Below are 17,147 nucleotides of genomic sequence, written 5' to 3'. Positions count from 1 at the left end.
TTCGATTTACTTATATTATATTACTGATTTTCTTATATTATTTAATTTGCTTATATTATATTATTGATTTTCACTTCGTTTTAATATCATTATCTATATAATTTCAAAGATAACTTAGAATTTAATTATCATATTCACATCTTATCTCATTATTATTACATATTTCATATTTTTATATTGATTAAGTTGTATTTCATTCATATTATTATTACATCTACGTCAGTCTATGTTCAACGTCAATATCTCTGTTTTTATATATATATATATATAGAAAAAAAATATATATATATATATATATGTATATTAATATTCCTTAATCGTATATTTTTAAATTTACACATTATTTACTTATCATTCCTATTTAATATTTTCTAATTTCCATTCCCATTTCATATATAATTAAGCTTATACCACTCTCATCTTTTGCATAAATCAAATATTCATATATATGTAAACTTGTATTTCCGATATTATGGCATTATTTTATTCATCACTATATTTCACGATATAATTTTCATTAATATTTTCATTGCTATTATTATATTATTATTATTATTTTCTTTATTATTATTATTTTAATGTAACTATTTATTCGTGTTATATTTTACAATAACCCAAGAAATCATTTCTTTCTGTCATATTAAATAACTTTGAATCATAATTTCACAATCAATTACACCAACAATCATAACTTTACAATACAATATCATATCCCGATTATTATATTAACAAAACATATTTCCCCGCGATTTCCGCTCAGTCACGGGTTCCAATCCGAAAATATAGTTTAATCATATCCAATATTGCCATTGAACATAAATACATTAGATATCCCTTCTTAAATTTCCATTAACCATTCTACGCCATCTCGGGACATAATAGGAGCACTATGATTGATTAATTTTCTTATGCATTATGCAGAAATGTGTGCTGCCAGGCCTATTCTACAATGCGTCATGTGTCGGTGTCGTGGGTCGTGGGCCGTAAGAATGGAGTTACAATTACAGACGAATGTGGGGAATACTTGATTGTGGCCCATTTTTATGGCCTACGACTCACGACACCAACATACAACGCATTGTAGAACAAGCCTAAAGCCTAGTCTACAATGACATAACATAAGGCTATAAGGCTATAAGGCATGGTTGTAAGAACAATATAGCACAGTTATATTGTGACATAAGATTGTTAAGCATAAGAAATGAAAATAATTCATTTAAGTAGATTGTTATAACCATGCCTTACAGCCTTATGTTATGTCATTATAGACTAGGCTTAAGACTTGTTCTACAATACGTCATATGACAAAATCGAATATTGGGCGCATTGCGTTGTCGGCTGTCGTATAAAGTTGTCATCAGTCGGCTGTCGTTTTCGGAATAGAAGATGGTCAACTCCTATCTTTTCAGATTTTTATGACACGACTGGTCGAAATATAACCTTTATTTTACGGATATTAGCGTAGTGAAAGTTTGATTTCAGGATATACATTTTATATTTTATCATGGGATCACTAATTATCATGGGATCAGATGAAATAATTATTGATATTTTTCGTGAAAATCATAGCATATATGATAAACGTGATGCGGATTTAAAAAATATTAGAAAAAAATGTGTGGCAAAAAAATTTAAAAAATAAATAAATATGAAATAAATGTCAGATAATTTTTTATTTTCTAAATTATCACTATATAACATAAAAACGTCTTATAATATAAATTTTTTTTATAGCTAAAAAAATCGAAAAACGTTGGTCATGTTTGAGGGATATGTTTAGCAGAGAGAATAGGTGACAAAAATTACTACCATCTGGTTCTAGATATGAACTGATAAAGGAATAGAAATTATATAGAAATATGCTGTTTTTAATTTCTCATGTAACTCATAGAAGATTAATTTCTAGTTTTTATATTTTTAATTTAATGGTGTATTTTGTAATATTATTCTTTTACATTCTTTTACATTCTTTAAAAGTAATCTTACTTTTATAATTTGCATCTAAATTAATAATAAATTTGAATAAACTTTTAACATTTCGATATCCATGCTTACATTTTTGTTCCAACTTGCGACTCAATTGTAGAATAGCAAGTCGTATTCATATCCGACATACACATACAAAGCGATTAACGACAGCCGATATCGACACACGACGCATTGTAGAACAGGCCTTAGGTCTATTCTACAATACGTCGTGTGTCGGTGTTGAGGCCATAAGAATGGACCAATCACAATCAAATATACTCCCCACATTCGTCTGTGATTGGTTAATTATTGTGACTTGTTGCTGCGACATGCGACGCATTGTAGAACAGGCTTTACAGTTGTTCAAAGCAAAACAGTAAAGTTTGAATTGTCTGATAAGATTTCGAGATTCTTTTTAAGCTTGTGGCGGTCCTCCGCTCACAATTAATATCTAGCAAAGTATCCACGAAAAGTACCATGGCCCGCATAGCGCAGTGGTAGCGCGCCAAGTCTTAGACACCTGAGGACCTAGGTTTCGAATCTCACCACCGCCAACATCTTTTTCCGTCATCAAATTCAACACATCGTGGACAACGCTCCTCACCAACGTCACAAGCTCAATCTATACGTTGAACACAATTTTGATACTTTATTTTATTGAATGAGATTTTAAGCTCAAACTTCAATTAATTTTAAATTTTAAAATTAACTTATGAATTTTAATATTTTTTAGTAAGACGAGCACAAAATATACAATTGTTTATCGAAAAGGAAAATTTTTTAAAATTAAAGAATTCTCTATACAATAGCCAATTGCGTGAAATAATAAAAATCTTTTACTGTTTTTTTTTTATTATTGGAAAATAACCAAAATATATATACATACATACGCGCGCGCGCGCGCGCGCACACACACACATACACACGTATATGTATATATATGTACATCACATATATATATAATATATATGTATATGTGTGTATATCATTGTATTGTTGATGTGTTGTTCTAAATAAATACTATATAATTCTAAATAAATATATATATTATTGCGATAAATATCATCACATGCTTTGGTAGTTGAAAGGATAAGATGCTTGCCCGGTAAGCAGGAGATCTAGGTTCGATTCCTGATTGAGGTGATATTTTTTCGCAAAATAATTACGAGTTTTCACGACTGATTCGTGGTCGGGTCCCGCCGTGACGCACACCTTTCCTTCTTATCTTCCTTTCTTTGAGATAAGATATATTCATATATATATATATATATATACAGGGTGATTCGTCATGAACAATTTGTCCTTAAAATGTCATATTCCTGAGTCGATTCTAAAGCCAACGGCACACGATGCTTTTTTTCCTGCTGAAATTCTTGCTTGCTCTTTTGTTGGCAATCTTACTGTTATAATGAAAATTGTGTAGCCTGTTGGCCACGCTGTTGATTGGTCTGCTAGATTTTCGTGATTGATCTGATGCTATTTTTCTTGCTTGATTCTGTATTACCTCATAGTAAGAGCCAATCAAAATATAAAGCTGATTTGAGGGCCATAACCTAACTTTTATGCCGGAACCAGTAAAGTTGAACGATTACAATACTTTTGTTTATAGAGATTCTATAAATAAAAACATTGTAATAATGTTCAACTTTATCGATTCTGGCATAAATTAACGATACGATCTCCATAAATCAGGTTAGTTATGTGATCAAAGTGCTCTTCATATTCAAGTGTTCTGTCACTTTGCTAAAGTGGAATATGACGTCTTGCAAAGAAAATGAAAAAAAAAATGGTCAAAGAAAGCTATTTTATCTCTAATAGAGGCCTACAAGAAGAATCATGTTTATATGCAACAAACACACCTAATTATCACAATAAATATGTTCGAAATGAGGCATTAAAGAGAGTATGTGCCACTGTCTCAATATTTAGACTTGGCATTGTAGAAAATGAATGCACCACAAAGTTTCACTATTTGCGAACTCAATTTAATATCGAAAATGCAAAAGTGAAATCGTCAATAAAATCTGAAACTGGTACTAACGATGTAAGTATAAAAATCTAATTTATTTCTAACCTGTCTAATTTATCTTACATCAATTCTTATGATTTTTTTTTGACAAATGAGAGTTAAGCATTACAGTTGATACGCACAAATTAGTAAACTGAATGTGATATTAAAATAAATTACTAATGAAAATATGTTCAAACATTTCGATTTTTTTTTTGACTACTCAATGGAAAATTGCATATATACATTCATAGAAATTTCAGTGATGAGGAAAAAGAGTCAAAACATTCAAATATTTTTGTTTGTAATTTATTCTAATAATAATACTAATATTTGTTAATTTGTGCGCATTATTTACAGCATTTGATTCTTATTTATTCTTGTTTTATTATTTAATCTTTTTGAGAATTCTTTAATTAATGGCTTAATATTTATTGTTTTATTTTCACCAAAGCTTGTTTTTTAAAATATTTATAGGTGTATAAACCGAATCTCTGGTAATTAATCATTTAAAATATTTAGAAACTTATTTTATGCCTCGGAAAAGTCGAAATTCTATAAAGAAAAATTTTACAGAAAAACGATTGACTTTAAATGAGATAAAATGTGACTTTTATACTAAAAATTAAATAATCAATGTAAATAACTATAAATTATTTTTATTATAATTTTGTATTTTATAAATTATTTATTTTTATTGTCTGTAAACTGTTAGAATTTTATTGTTTCTTAATAACAGTATTATTTATCTTTTTACATTGTTTATATTTTTGTACTGTAGAATGAAGAACTATTTGAGATTGAAGGATTTTCTGAAATGAATGAGGAATAATTGGAAAGAGAAAATACGTATCCAATGGAGAATTGTACTGATAAATCCACAACCGAATCAACTTCAATTTTTACTAAATCATCAGAAGTTATACCTATAGACATCAATCAATGATCAGTTTTCACCAATTATCAATTTTCATTCAAATATATTTATATTTATAACTCCTGATAGAACATTTTTTCCTATAAATAATCCTCGTCCACCTCTTTCAATTAGTTCAACAAATTCTACCACATCTTCATCAAGAATCAACAGTCGCACACCTTGTCCATCTCCGATACCCAAAATCACAAAGAAACAAATTAAATACTGACGGCAATTATACTGGAGCTATTAAGACATTAACAGATTCAATAAAACAACCCGTAGTTATAAAGTCAACAAATGAAACTAATAATATTTTAAATGCCTCAGATCCTATTGATACCTATATGGTATTTATAGGATCAATATTAAAACGTTTTAAAAATGAAAGATTTAAATTTCAAATAATGAATAAATTAGTTCAAATGATCATAAGTGCCAGCACTGAAGATCTAGAAAAAGCAATATTTTAACTGATAGAACTGAAAGACTGATAAACTAAGATAGTCTAAGATAAACTTGAAATTATGAGTACTTTCTTTCTATTTTTTTCTGATTTTTTTCTATTTTTTTTTTATATGAAAACAAAATTTTACTTAATATTCTTTATTCTTTTTTTTATTTTTAAAAGTTATAAAGTAAAACAACTTTAGTTTATTAGTTTCAATGTTTCATTTTTTATTACTGAATAAAATTAAAAGAAAATGCTCTTAATTTGCCACAAGCATTCTGCTTTTTTTAATTTCAAAATATGTAATTATCAGAAATAATGCTTTTTCTTTATGTGCAAATTTAATAAAATTATAGTTATATTCAGAATATGGTTTAACATGAAACAGATGTATATAAGTATAGGTTGAGTAAGGCACAAAGAACTGCTGAAAATGTATTTGGTATTTTTGCTAATAGATTCAGAGTTGTTTTATATCCTATATATATATATATATATATATATATTATATCTTATTATTATATATTATATATATATATATATATATCTTATTATTATATATTATATATATATATATATCATTTGCTGTAGCAAAGTAGATTTTATACACATATGCAAAATGTATATTTTGCTGTTTGCTCTTTGGATTGCATTTTTTATTATTCTATATTCTATATTGAAAAGAAAGACATTGTAATGAGGAAAGCAATTTTTTCTCGGATAAGACTGAATGTAATCATCTGATATTTAGCAACTGACAACTTATTTCAAGATCTCATATATTCCACAAAAATTGCTCCAAATATTCTGTCGCACATTATACCAAAAACATTACAAGAAATTTACAGTTATTTCTGTGAATTGATTAATGTGTAAATGCCGCATACTTTCTAAGTATTATATTAGGTGTACAAAAAAATTCTGAGCTTTAGATTTCATACAACAATTTCCCAATCTTCAGGCTTAGATGGAAATGATATTACATTTTTTTCTAGTACTGTAATGATAGCTTGCAATGTTTCTGGTATAATCTGCGACAGAGTATTTGGAGCAATTCTTGTGGAATATGCGAGATATTAAAATGAGTTACCAGTTGCTAAATATCGGATAGTTGCACTCAGTCTCATCCGAGAATAAATTGCTTTCCCCATTACAGTATCTTTCTTTTCAATATATGAATTAATGAGAAGTAATAATTCATCCATAACTTCTTCCTGCATTCGAATATAATTTTTAAAAGAACTTGGATCTTCAGGTCTACAAACAAGAAATATAAAACATATAAAACAATAAAAGTAAATGTCACAAAAAATTTTAATTTATACTCAATTTATACTTATCCAAATTCTGTAAATAACATTGTAAGAACACTGTCATGTATATCTCGGCGTTGCAGTCACTGTCGACTCCACAAATGTCGGCGATGTTGATTCCGTCGTAAATTTTCAATAAGTAAAAATAATATAATTATATTTCTACGACAATGTGCAATAATTTGCTCCATGGCTGCAACTACACTCAACAATTGAGTGAGCGTTCAGTAATTAGTAGGATGAAAACGCATCGTGTGAAGCCAAGCCAGCAGAATAGCCAACATCGCTGCCAGTACCGCTGTTAATAGCAAGCACACGAATTCAACTAGCAAATCAACAGAAAAAAGAGCATCGTGTGCCGCTGGCTTAAGATGATTTTTCCTCTATTAAATTTTTATCAGAAGCTTAGTTTTTAAATTATAAGAGAAAACAGTTCGCGAATTATGGATCGCATACAGAAGATAGGCAGGAACGATGCAACTTACTATCCAATGCGAGCGATTACGTGAGGCATTCGATGCAATCAGCTCATAGCACACGCGAGTATTGATACATGCAACACATGCATGTCTTGCATCTTACTCCACACACACACACACACACACACACACACACACACACACACAAGTATATATATATATATATACAGGATGTTCCAAAAAAATGGCCAAGCGCTCATATGCAGGTAGAACAGACTAAACTGAGTCGAAAAGTCCTGTATTATTTTGTAATTTTTGCAATAGTTGACGAGTACCCTAATAGCACTTATCATTCGAATATTCTACATTCGTACTAAAAGACTGTGGTCATACGTACTATGGCCTAATACAAAAAACATTCATATGACATCTTGATATATCATTTCTCGTATTCTTAAGTCCATCTTCAGAATATACCGAATATACTTTAACAGTATATGATATCATACGAATATTCTGTATTTATAAATATTCTGTATAACTGAATGTTATGACGATGATTCGAAGTTATTTTTCGTCATTCGACATCAGTGTATTAAATAATGACATAAAATAAACGTAACCTTTGTCGTGAAATATTATCGTCATAAATATATCGTCATTTAAAGTTATTTTTAATGAATAAATAATGAAATAACATTATTAATTATTATCTTTTTTAATTAACTATAATATATAAATAAAAAAAATATTTGCTATATTGAAAGATATCTATTAGATTCGGAAAAAATTAACGGAGACCGACTGGATTTGAACTCGGGATCCCTCGTCTATCAATCCGACACTTAGTCTGCACGACCACGATGGCTCCTCTCTGTTAGCTGTTTATATTCCGAATCTCTTTCATGACCGCTTACGGTCGTCTAATTCTTACAATAGGTTCACAGCTCTAAATATGTAATTAAATTATCTATTTAAGAATACAATATTATATATGCAATCGAAATTTTAAAATTGAGACTATTTATATGACAATATAATAATATTCATTAATCGAATGTATAATATTTTATGTCAAAATTCTGTGTTCATTTATTTCTTATTCGGGGGCTCGAGCCATGCTTGATGCAATCTCTCCTGTCGTGCTCCAGGAGGATTATTTGTATATTTGCTGGCGTTGGAGGGTGTCGCCGCTGCAGTCCGACCTGCATCCATCGAGAGAATAGGACCATCATCTCTCTGGAGTACCGGTCGTGGAGATTTAAGAGAATACATGTATACATGTATATTGTAATATACGTATATATGTGTATCATTGTGTTGTTGACGTGTTATTCTAAACACGTTATTTGCGATAAATATCATCACATGCCTCGGTAGTCGAAGGAATAAGATGCCTACCCGGTAAGCAGGAGATCCAGGTTTCGATTCCTGGCTAAGGTGATATTTTTTCGCAAAATAATTACAAGTTTTCACGACTGGTTCGTGGTCGGGCTCCGTGACGCACACCTTCCCATCATTATTTCGGTTGCAGGTTTCATCCCATTATAGAAGTTAAGCAGCATCGAGTAGGATCCCAAATAGGATGGATGACCGCTTTAGAAACATACCAGTGATACAAGATAAAAAATGTTTCATTATTTTCTCTCATTTTTTTTACTTATTTACCGTAAGAGATGTCACATATATTATAGATTTACACGATCTATAATCTACGATCTTTTCATGATGGCTGTTTGGGATATCCTTATGCATGCCCTACATGATATTATTTTTAAGCCATTTTCATCCTATGGCTATACTGCGGGATATTCTCCAGTACATGTTAGAGATTAGGTTAGTGAGCGGTAGTAACGATCTAAATACACAGTTTCACAGTATATCGCAGTACGTATTTCGAATGTTCGGAGAATATCTCGAATATACTTGTATGATATCCCGTGGAACGTTCTCAGAATAGACGAATGCTATTAGGGTATATATAGAACACGGTACAATTTTTCGTATTAATTAACGTATTAATTAATGAGATGTAGTAAATTATTACAAATACTGTGATGAAACTTCATTAATTTACTGAATTACACTGTAAAAAATAGAAAAATAGAACGTTGTAAACTTAACGTTAGAATCAATCATAAGTAAGGATCCTCAAGAACGTGAAGTAGAGTTTAGACATTAGCTATGATTGGTCAATTTTGTCGATTCGCTCAAATTTTATTGCTCTTCTATGCGATATAGCCTTTACATAAAACTTCATATTCTCTGGGTGCGTTCCTTTATTCACTCCGAGTGCTCATGCTATGACGTAATGGAAGTGTACTGAGGAATTATCGTTCCGTTTTAGTTTCGTGCGCTTTTTAACTGTTTCAAGATTATAAAGAAACGCAGTGGCAGTATGTTTTTTGAAGCTGAATTGAAATAATGGCTGGCATATCTAATATTTAAAAAAATATAATTTTATTATATGTATTAAATATAATATATATAAAATAATTAATAATAATAAAAAATAAATAATAAATAAAAATTAATAATAATAATAATAATAATTTCATAATATTATATAATATTATAATAATTTCATTTTATTATATTATTTCATATTATACACTTTATTTTCTTCAGCATCAATCAAAGTTATTTCAACCATAATTTCAAAAGTTTTTACCTGGAAACAGCCATCTTTGTACTCTGACTGCTTTACCTCGCTGATTGCAGTAGCCGCAACAGGAAGTACGTCAATCAATGACGTCATAGAATTCAAGGCAATACTTTCGTAGTGCACTGCTTTCTATGGGTACTTTCCATTTAGCGACACAAGTCGACGCAAGATCGTCTTCTATCTTTCTTGGCTTTTAATGATTAACAAGGACAAAATGATACTTGTGTCGACTTGTGTCACTAAATGGAAAGCATATCCTATATCAGAATGCTATTCGTAGTACTGATAGTACTCGGAGTGAATAAAGGAACGCACCATCTGTCTTGTTACTTTTGATTCCATAAGGGAGGATTTGTACGGAGTAGATAGTGAAGTATAATACGACGGAATTTTATTGTCGTGAAATTGTTAAATTAGTCTGGTATAATCTAATTTAGGACATAGTGATCGGTGTTCGCAGATAAAACACGAGGAGTTTTTATTTAAAAATGGTAAGTGCACGAGCGCTTCGTTACGTGTGAAATAAGTTGGGAGGGATAACCTTATCGAATTCAAAGAATGAAATGTTGTATGAAAAGGAAACTCAGAAGTAAGCTCGAAACGCAGCTTCGAACATATCTGCAACATATTTTCTAAGCTTAATTCGTTTGCGAGAGAAATTTTGTGACGTTCGCGTGTGATGGGGAAAGAAAAAGTTGTCATATGGTATCTCGAATATATTGTACTGTGTTTTATTTATTTATTCGTTTTATATTTATTTTGAAGAGTTGTTAATAAAAATAATTTCACTTTGACAGCATATCAATTTAGCATATGTTCGATGTATATTTGACTTTTTAACAAATTTCTCTTTTTTTTTTCCTTTTTGAACAAGAAGATGCAAATCACAGAGATAATATCCATTTCTACTAATGTATAGTAATTTAAATTTCGATTTAATTTATTTGTATCTTTCTTTAGTTTTTTAAAAATTAAAAATAAAGTAATTTAAAAGTAAATTAAACCAAGATTAAAATTAATCTATATTGGTAGAAATTAATATTAAAGAAAAAACTGATATTTTTTATAGTAAACTTATTACATAAACTTTATTATGTAGACAATGTATGATACACTTGTATAATCTATAATGGATGAAGTATCTGCAATTCTGCTGTATCATAAATATGTTATTCTAATTATATCATGTAGCATCCACTTGGAGAATTAAAGAAGGATTATAGCAGAGCCAATGGAATTGTATATTAATGTGCCTGCAAATAGAATATTTAGTATCTTGCATGGCACTAGAACTCTCAATTTCTCTTGCGTATAGTTTTTATAACGAATCTTTGTATTTACCTTTCGAAATAATATTTTATATTGTGCAAAATTAGATTATCATGATGCCATGGAGAAGTTTCCACTGAAAGGTACAGCATCCTTGAATTCAGCAATCCTTCATTCGAATGCAAATGCAGTTACAACATATCATTCAGTTGATGCAAAGGTATGTTGTTCCAATCTGCGTCTTCTTGCTTTATAATATAATTATCAACTTGTTTTTGTGTAAAAATATCTTATTTTTATTTTATTTATCAAATAATCTTGCATTTTACAATATGTTAAAATTTTTTATAAATTTTAAATTTTATAAAATTATGTATTTTATTTTCATCATAAATTTTATTTAATGTATCCTTATTTTGTACTCTAAAATTATTAATGTTTAAACTATAGATAAACTATAAAAATAAAGGGTAATGTTGCTAAAAACAGACAGAATTTATGATAAATTTTGTATGATAAATTTCATATTTTCAGAATATAAAGTATGGTGATATTACTAATACAGAAGATGTACGACTACGAACTGGAACTATAAGACGCGAAACAAATTTAAGTAGCGACGACGACATGCTGGATATCAATTATCACACATCTCATTCAGATAATAACGTGTTATCGGATTGCGTCCGCATCGATGATGCATCTTCCCATAGTAAGCTATTTAAGTTTTTTCAATTGATTTCATACACGCATTGTTCAATTCCGGAATATTATGTAAAATTTTTATTTATTTTTAGCAAGCATTATAAAGAAGTATAGAAGAAATTTTACAAAGCTAGGAATAAATCCATTTGCGTAACTTTGTTATGGAGTTTAATAGTATTGCACCTATTATTGGTTTAATCTATACTCTAATATGAACTATCATCATATTATCTCTTCCTGCTGAAGAAATTTGAGGGACATCTGTTGATCTATTCATCTTATCCATTGATCTACTCATCTGATCTGAAGTTTAACCTGAGTGATATCAGTTAAACAATTGAACCAATTTTCTTTGCACTCGCGGCATGTCATAGTGACAAAATGTGTAAGTTAACAGAAACAATTGCAAACTTAATTAATTAATGATAAAAAAGTAAAAATATGGGTGCAATCAAATTATGACAATGGATAAATAGATATGCTCGTTTTGAATTATTTAATTGGATAAGATTTCTAAATTAATAAAGTATTTATCAAGTTATTACTTATTAAGAATGGACCAGTTTTACAAGTATAAATTTATTATGACTTCTTTGTCCCTTCAGCAGAATATAATAATATTTTTATGGATTCTTCCCAATTATGGTTAAAATAAAATATATTTTTAATTATGAAAAAATTTTCCATAATTAAACTTATTCAATTTCAAAAATATTTATTTCATCATCAGAATTTCAAAAATAGCTTTTACTTTTTTAAAATATCCCACAATTTATTGCAATGTGAAAAAAAGATAAGTAGTTAGTATATTTCCAAATTGTAATGTTGAAATTTACTTTATCATATCTATAACGGAATGATTAATTCGTGCGTGCGTGTGTGTATGTAGGTAAATAAGTAGGTAAGATAAAATAGATAAAGAAGAATGAATACTAGACTAAACTAAAATGTTTTTTTTCTTTTCGTTCTATTTTAAAATCTTATTTTAATTATATCTGATATATATATTGAATTTTGAATAAGTTGAAGGTCAATAAGAAAGAAAAAGATACATTCATATTCATATTGAAAAAATGTGTTTATAATTATTTTACATTAACACAATCTAAGATATTTGTTTTATATATATATATATATATATATATATATATATATATATATATAATGTATATATGTATATATAAAATTTTAAATATATTAAAGTGTATCTCTTAAAAGTTATATCAAATATTACAAAATATTCTGTTATTATGAAATTTTGTACTTTATTTTATAAGTTTCAGTTGACTCTGATGACATCCCTGGGATCGGACAATATGACGATTTTCATACCATCGATTGGCAACGAGATATCGCGCGAGATCGGATGCGACATCGTTATATTGTGAAGAAAAAGCATGATTCTATCTGGGGTTTGATAAAAGGAGCTCATGATGCATGGTCTGGATGGCTGTGCGTTTTGCTAGTCGGGCTTTTTACGGGAGTGGCGGCTGGTGTTATAGATATTGGCGCTTCCTGGATGACGGATCTCAAATTTGGTATCTGTCCACAAGCTTTTTGGCTAAATAAAGAACAATGTTGCTGGAGTTATAATGAGACTACGTTCGATGGTGGAAACTGTTCGCAGGTAAATACACGATTTTTTTTAATTGTAGCTACAAATTAGTTCTGATAACTATTGAATTCTTTCCTTAATTTAATTAATATTTATTAATTATATTTATAATATTTTGTTATTTACAGTGGTGGACATGGCCCGAAGTATTTAATCAGTCAAAAGAGGGTGCAGGGCCTTATACAATTTCATATTTATTTTATACAGCATGGGCGCTCCTGTTTGCAGCACTTTCTGCGTCTTTAGTGCGAATGTTTGCTCCCTATGCTTGTGGCTCTGGAATACCTGAAGTAAATTTATTATCTTTTTTTAGAATAAATATAGGGTCCCATAGCACTGTTCTCATCGTTCGTGAGTAGGCGGGAACGAGATAAATCAAAATGTCTTATATCAATTTGCGATATTTGCAATAATTTTCGAGTTATTAAATATTAAAGTTGTACAAATAAGAGCGCGCGAGGAGAAAGCGTTCGCTCGCCTAACCCGTAGGACGACTCAGCGACGACAATGGCCATCCGGCGCTCGGCGATGAACGGAGCGCGCGCGGAGAGAGGAAAGATAGTAGCCGCCGCTCATTCTTCCCATTCATCCTATTTTGCGAATATTGCAAAATAGTATAAGACATTTTCATTTATCTCGCTCCCATCTACCTTCTCACGAGCGATGACAGTGCTACGGGACCCTACACCCTGTATATTATAAACATTATTTAGTCCAATAAATTATTTATTTAATGATTCTATTTATATATTTCTATTTATATATTTCTCTTTTTTAGATAAAAACAATTTTGAGTGGCTTTATTATTCGTGGATATTTAGGTAAATGGACACTGATTATTAAATCAGTAGGTCTGATTCTTTCTGTATCGGCGGGTTTAAGCTTAGGAAAAGAAGGTCCCATGGTACACATTGCATGCTGTATAGGAAATATATTTTCTTATCTATTTCCAAAGTATGGTAGGAATGAAGCGAAGAAAAGAGAAATTTTGTCTGCCGCGGCCGCGGCAGGAGTTTCCGTTGCTTTCGGAGCCCCAATAGGCGGTGTTTTATTTAGCTTAGAAGAGGTAAAATATTTAGAAAATAATAATTTTATATTTTATATTTTAAGAAACAATTTTAAGATTTTATCAAATTAAGTATTTTAGCAAAATATGTAGAGTAATAATATATCTATATCTTTAAATTATGTATATTTGTTTTAGGTCAGCTATTATTTTCCATTAAAAACTTTATGGCGATCGTTCTTTTGTGCTTTGATAGCTGCTTTCGTCCTACGTTCCATAAATCCATTTGGAAATGAACATTCAGTATTGTTTTATGTAGAATATAATAAACCTTGGATATTCTTTGAATTGATTCCTTTTGTTATGCTCGGCATAATTGGGGTATGTAACTTTTATTATTATGTATTAAATCTATCAAAAATACCTATATAAAAAGTGATTTGTTTCGGCAGGGAGTAATAGCAACATTATTCATCAAAGCAAATTTATTTTGGTGTCGATATCGTAAAACTTCCAAATTGGGACAATATCCCGTTACTGAAGTGTTAATTGTAACAGTAGTGACAGCAGTAATCGGATATCCTAATCCATATACAAGGATGAACACCAGTCAACTTATTTACTTATTGTTTAGTCAATGTGGGGTATCAAATGCGGATATGTTATGGTTAGTAAATATAAAAAGATTTTATATTAAAAGATTTATATAAAAGATTTTATATTAAAAATATATAATGTTACATTTTATTATGTTACTATAAATATAATAGATGATGATTACCTATAATTAATTTTTCTTAACGTAATATAATTAATATACACAAATTTTTTGTCCAACAGCGATTATAACAGAAATTTCACTGCTGTGAAATCTGCAATTGAGATTGCTGCAGCTGGTCCAGGAGTCTACAAAGCTATATGGCTACTCGTGTTGGCGCTTATATTAAAACTTATTATGACAATATTCACGTTTGGCATGAAAGTTCCTTGTGGCTTGTTTATTCCTTCCCTCTGTCTGGGAGCAATAATGGGTCGTATTGTAGGAATAGGAATGGAACAACTTGCTTATAATTATCCTCACATATGGATGTTCAGTGAAGAGTGTTCCATGGGTGTTGACTGTATAACACCTGGATTATATGCAATGGTTGGGGCTGCTGCTGTTCTCGGAGGCGTAACCAGAATGACCGTTTCTTTAGTTGTTATTATGTTTGAATTAACGGGCGGTGTACGGTATATTGTACCTTTAATGGCTGCAGCTATGGCGAGTAAATGGGTCGGCGATGCTCTTGGGAAACAAGGCATCTATGACGCTCATATTGGTTTAAATGGATATCCTTTCCTGGATAGCAAGGATGAATTTCAACATACAACTTTGGCAGCAGATGTTATGCAACCCAAGTAATTAAAATAATTCATGTTGTATATCTATTTCAGTATATTTTAACAGATATTTATGCTTACATATTTTCAATTTTTACAGGCGAAACGAAGCTCTTCACGTTCTTACTCAAGATTCAATGACAGTTGAAGATGTAGAGAACTTGCTTAAAGAAACTGAACATAATGGTTTTCCTGTAATAGTTTCTAAGGAATCTCAATATCTTGTTGGTTTTGTTTTACGACGAGATCTCAATCTTGCTATTGCTAATGCTAAAAGGATGATTGAAGATATTAGCAGGCAGTCATTAGTTGTCTTTACTAATGGAAACAATATTCAGAACCATTCGCCACCACCCTTAAAATTAAAAAAAATATTAGATATGGCCCCGATCACCATTACAGACCAAACTCCCATGGAAACTGTAGTTGATATGTTCCGAAAACTGGGATTACGTCAAACTCTAGTTACACATAATGGGTACGTATACAAATCACTAGTTAATATAGTCTTTGAATTTAATTTAAATTAAAATTTCTTATATAGGCGACTACTAGGTGTAATTACAAAGAAAGACGTTCTGAGGCACGTGAAGCAGCTCGACAATGAGGATCCAAATTCTGTTTTATTTAATTAAACTTTGCTGCTGCGAATAGCCAATTTGAGATTATCAATTCGATTAGCATTAGCTTAAAAAGAATGAAAAACATATATACAGAGATAATTTATATGAATTTAATTAAAATGTATTTTATCTACTCTATCAATCTATCTGCACATTTATAAATTATTATAACACTATGTAACTAGGTAGAAGTAAACGTGCGATAGATTTAGATCATTAAATTTGTATATTTATCTATTTGAATGAAAGAAAAGCTTTTTCTTTTGAATATTTTATCATGTATCTGGTCAATCAGAATTATTTTTTTATTGTAATTAATAATAAGTCAGGTTGACAGTTTGTGATATAAATAATTTATTATATCTGCAGTTCTTTTTTGGAAATTATATAATAAATCATTTACATCATGAATGATCAATTTAATTCATTATTGAAAACAATGTGTGTGTGTGATCATTGTTACAATATATATAATTTTCTGAATGGCATTGTAATTGCATAAAATATATGTTATACAAAATATTTCTTATAACATTAAGATAATTATAAATATTATTTAATAATATATCTTATCACATCCTAAACATATTTTTAATCCCATATTAATTCCATGATTATGCATGATTAATTTCTTTTATTTTTTTATTATTTTCCTTAATATATCTTATTATCTTTTTATAAATTAATTTTTTATTAATTTTAAATATTTACTTAAATTCATATTCTAGCTACTTATAAAACTGAATTATATTTCTTTAAATCAATGTATTTTGACTAAATACAAATCCATCCTAGAAAATATT

General features: G+C 29.5%; 1 protein-coding gene and 3 long non-coding RNA genes across 9 annotated transcripts; 2 read left to right on the top strand and 2 right to left on the bottom strand.

Annotated features, from left to right (window-relative positions):
* Positions 1–2,343: 2,343 nt before the first annotated feature.
* LOC105424404 (uncharacterized) lies at positions 2,344–4,972 on the top strand. Its single transcript, XR_016139549.1, has 2 exons — positions 2,344–4,012; positions 4,758–4,972. It is a non-coding gene; the product is annotated as an uncharacterized LOC105424404 (long non-coding RNA).
* LOC148936429 (uncharacterized) lies at positions 4,866–7,279 on the bottom strand. The gene is made up of 2 exons (XR_016139560.1): positions 7,145–7,279; positions 4,866–7,042 (listed from the first exon to the last, which is right to left on the bottom strand). It is a non-coding gene; the product is annotated as an uncharacterized LOC148936429 (long non-coding RNA).
* A 586-nt stretch (positions 7,280–7,865) lies between these two features.
* LOC148936428 (uncharacterized) lies at positions 7,866–9,840 on the bottom strand. The gene is made up of 2 exons (XR_016139559.1): positions 8,747–9,840; positions 7,866–8,674 (listed from the first exon to the last, which is right to left on the bottom strand). It is a non-coding gene; the product is annotated as an uncharacterized LOC148936428 (long non-coding RNA).
* Positions 9,841–9,905: 65 nt separating this feature from the next.
* On the top strand, positions 9,906–16,866 carry ClC-c (chloride channel protein 3). 6 transcript variants are annotated; one of them, XM_011638510.2, is made up of 11 exons: positions 9,907–10,234; positions 11,120–11,232; positions 11,547–11,724; positions 12,995–13,344; positions 13,461–13,622; positions 14,111–14,398; positions 14,537–14,719; positions 14,791–15,005; positions 15,179–15,739; positions 15,822–16,199; positions 16,266–16,866. In XM_011638510.2, the coding sequence occupies exons 2-11, from the start codon at positions 11,134–11,136 to the stop codon at positions 16,354–16,356; spliced, it is 2,505 nt and encodes an 834-aa protein (XP_011636812.1). In that variant the 5' UTR covers positions 9,907–10,234; positions 11,120–11,133; the 3' UTR covers positions 16,357–16,866. The 6 variants fall into 6 exon arrangements, with proteins under 6 accessions (XP_088934443.1, XP_011636812.1, XP_088934442.1 ...); XM_089078316.1 differs by lacking the exon at positions 9,907–10,234 and adding an exon at positions 10,287–10,332 and having other exon boundaries at positions 13,001–13,344; XM_089078315.1 differs by lacking the exon at positions 9,907–10,234 and adding an exon at positions 10,287–10,332.
* The last annotated feature ends 281 nt before the right edge of the window (positions 16,867–17,147 follow it).

Source organism: Pogonomyrmex barbatus, unplaced genomic scaffold (genome assembly GCF_055798465.1).
Source record: "Pogonomyrmex barbatus isolate J1 unplaced genomic scaffold, ASM5579846v1 scaffold22, whole genome shotgun sequence".
Classification (NCBI taxonomy): Eukaryota; Metazoa; Arthropoda; class Insecta; order Hymenoptera; family Formicidae; genus Pogonomyrmex; species Pogonomyrmex barbatus.
The sequence above is the reverse complement of the archived record's forward strand: the minus strand, read 5'-3'. Positions and strand labels throughout refer to the sequence as shown.

What these genes read in the sequence shown, in the direction of transcription:
- ClC-c (XM_089078315.1), top strand. Translation starts at nt 10,302, where the DNA reads ATGAAATGTTGTATGAAAAGGAAACTCAGAA. An exon ending in TATGAAAAGGAAACTCAGAA is followed by an intron (nt 10,333 to 11,119) that starts GTAAGCTCGAAA and finishes GTGCAAAATTAG; the next exon opens with ATTATCATGATGCCATGGAG. An exon ending in CGATGATGCATCTTCCCATA is followed by an intron (nt 11,725 to 12,994) that starts GTAAGCTATTTA and finishes TTATTTTATAAG; the next exon opens with TTTCAGTTGACTCTGATGAC.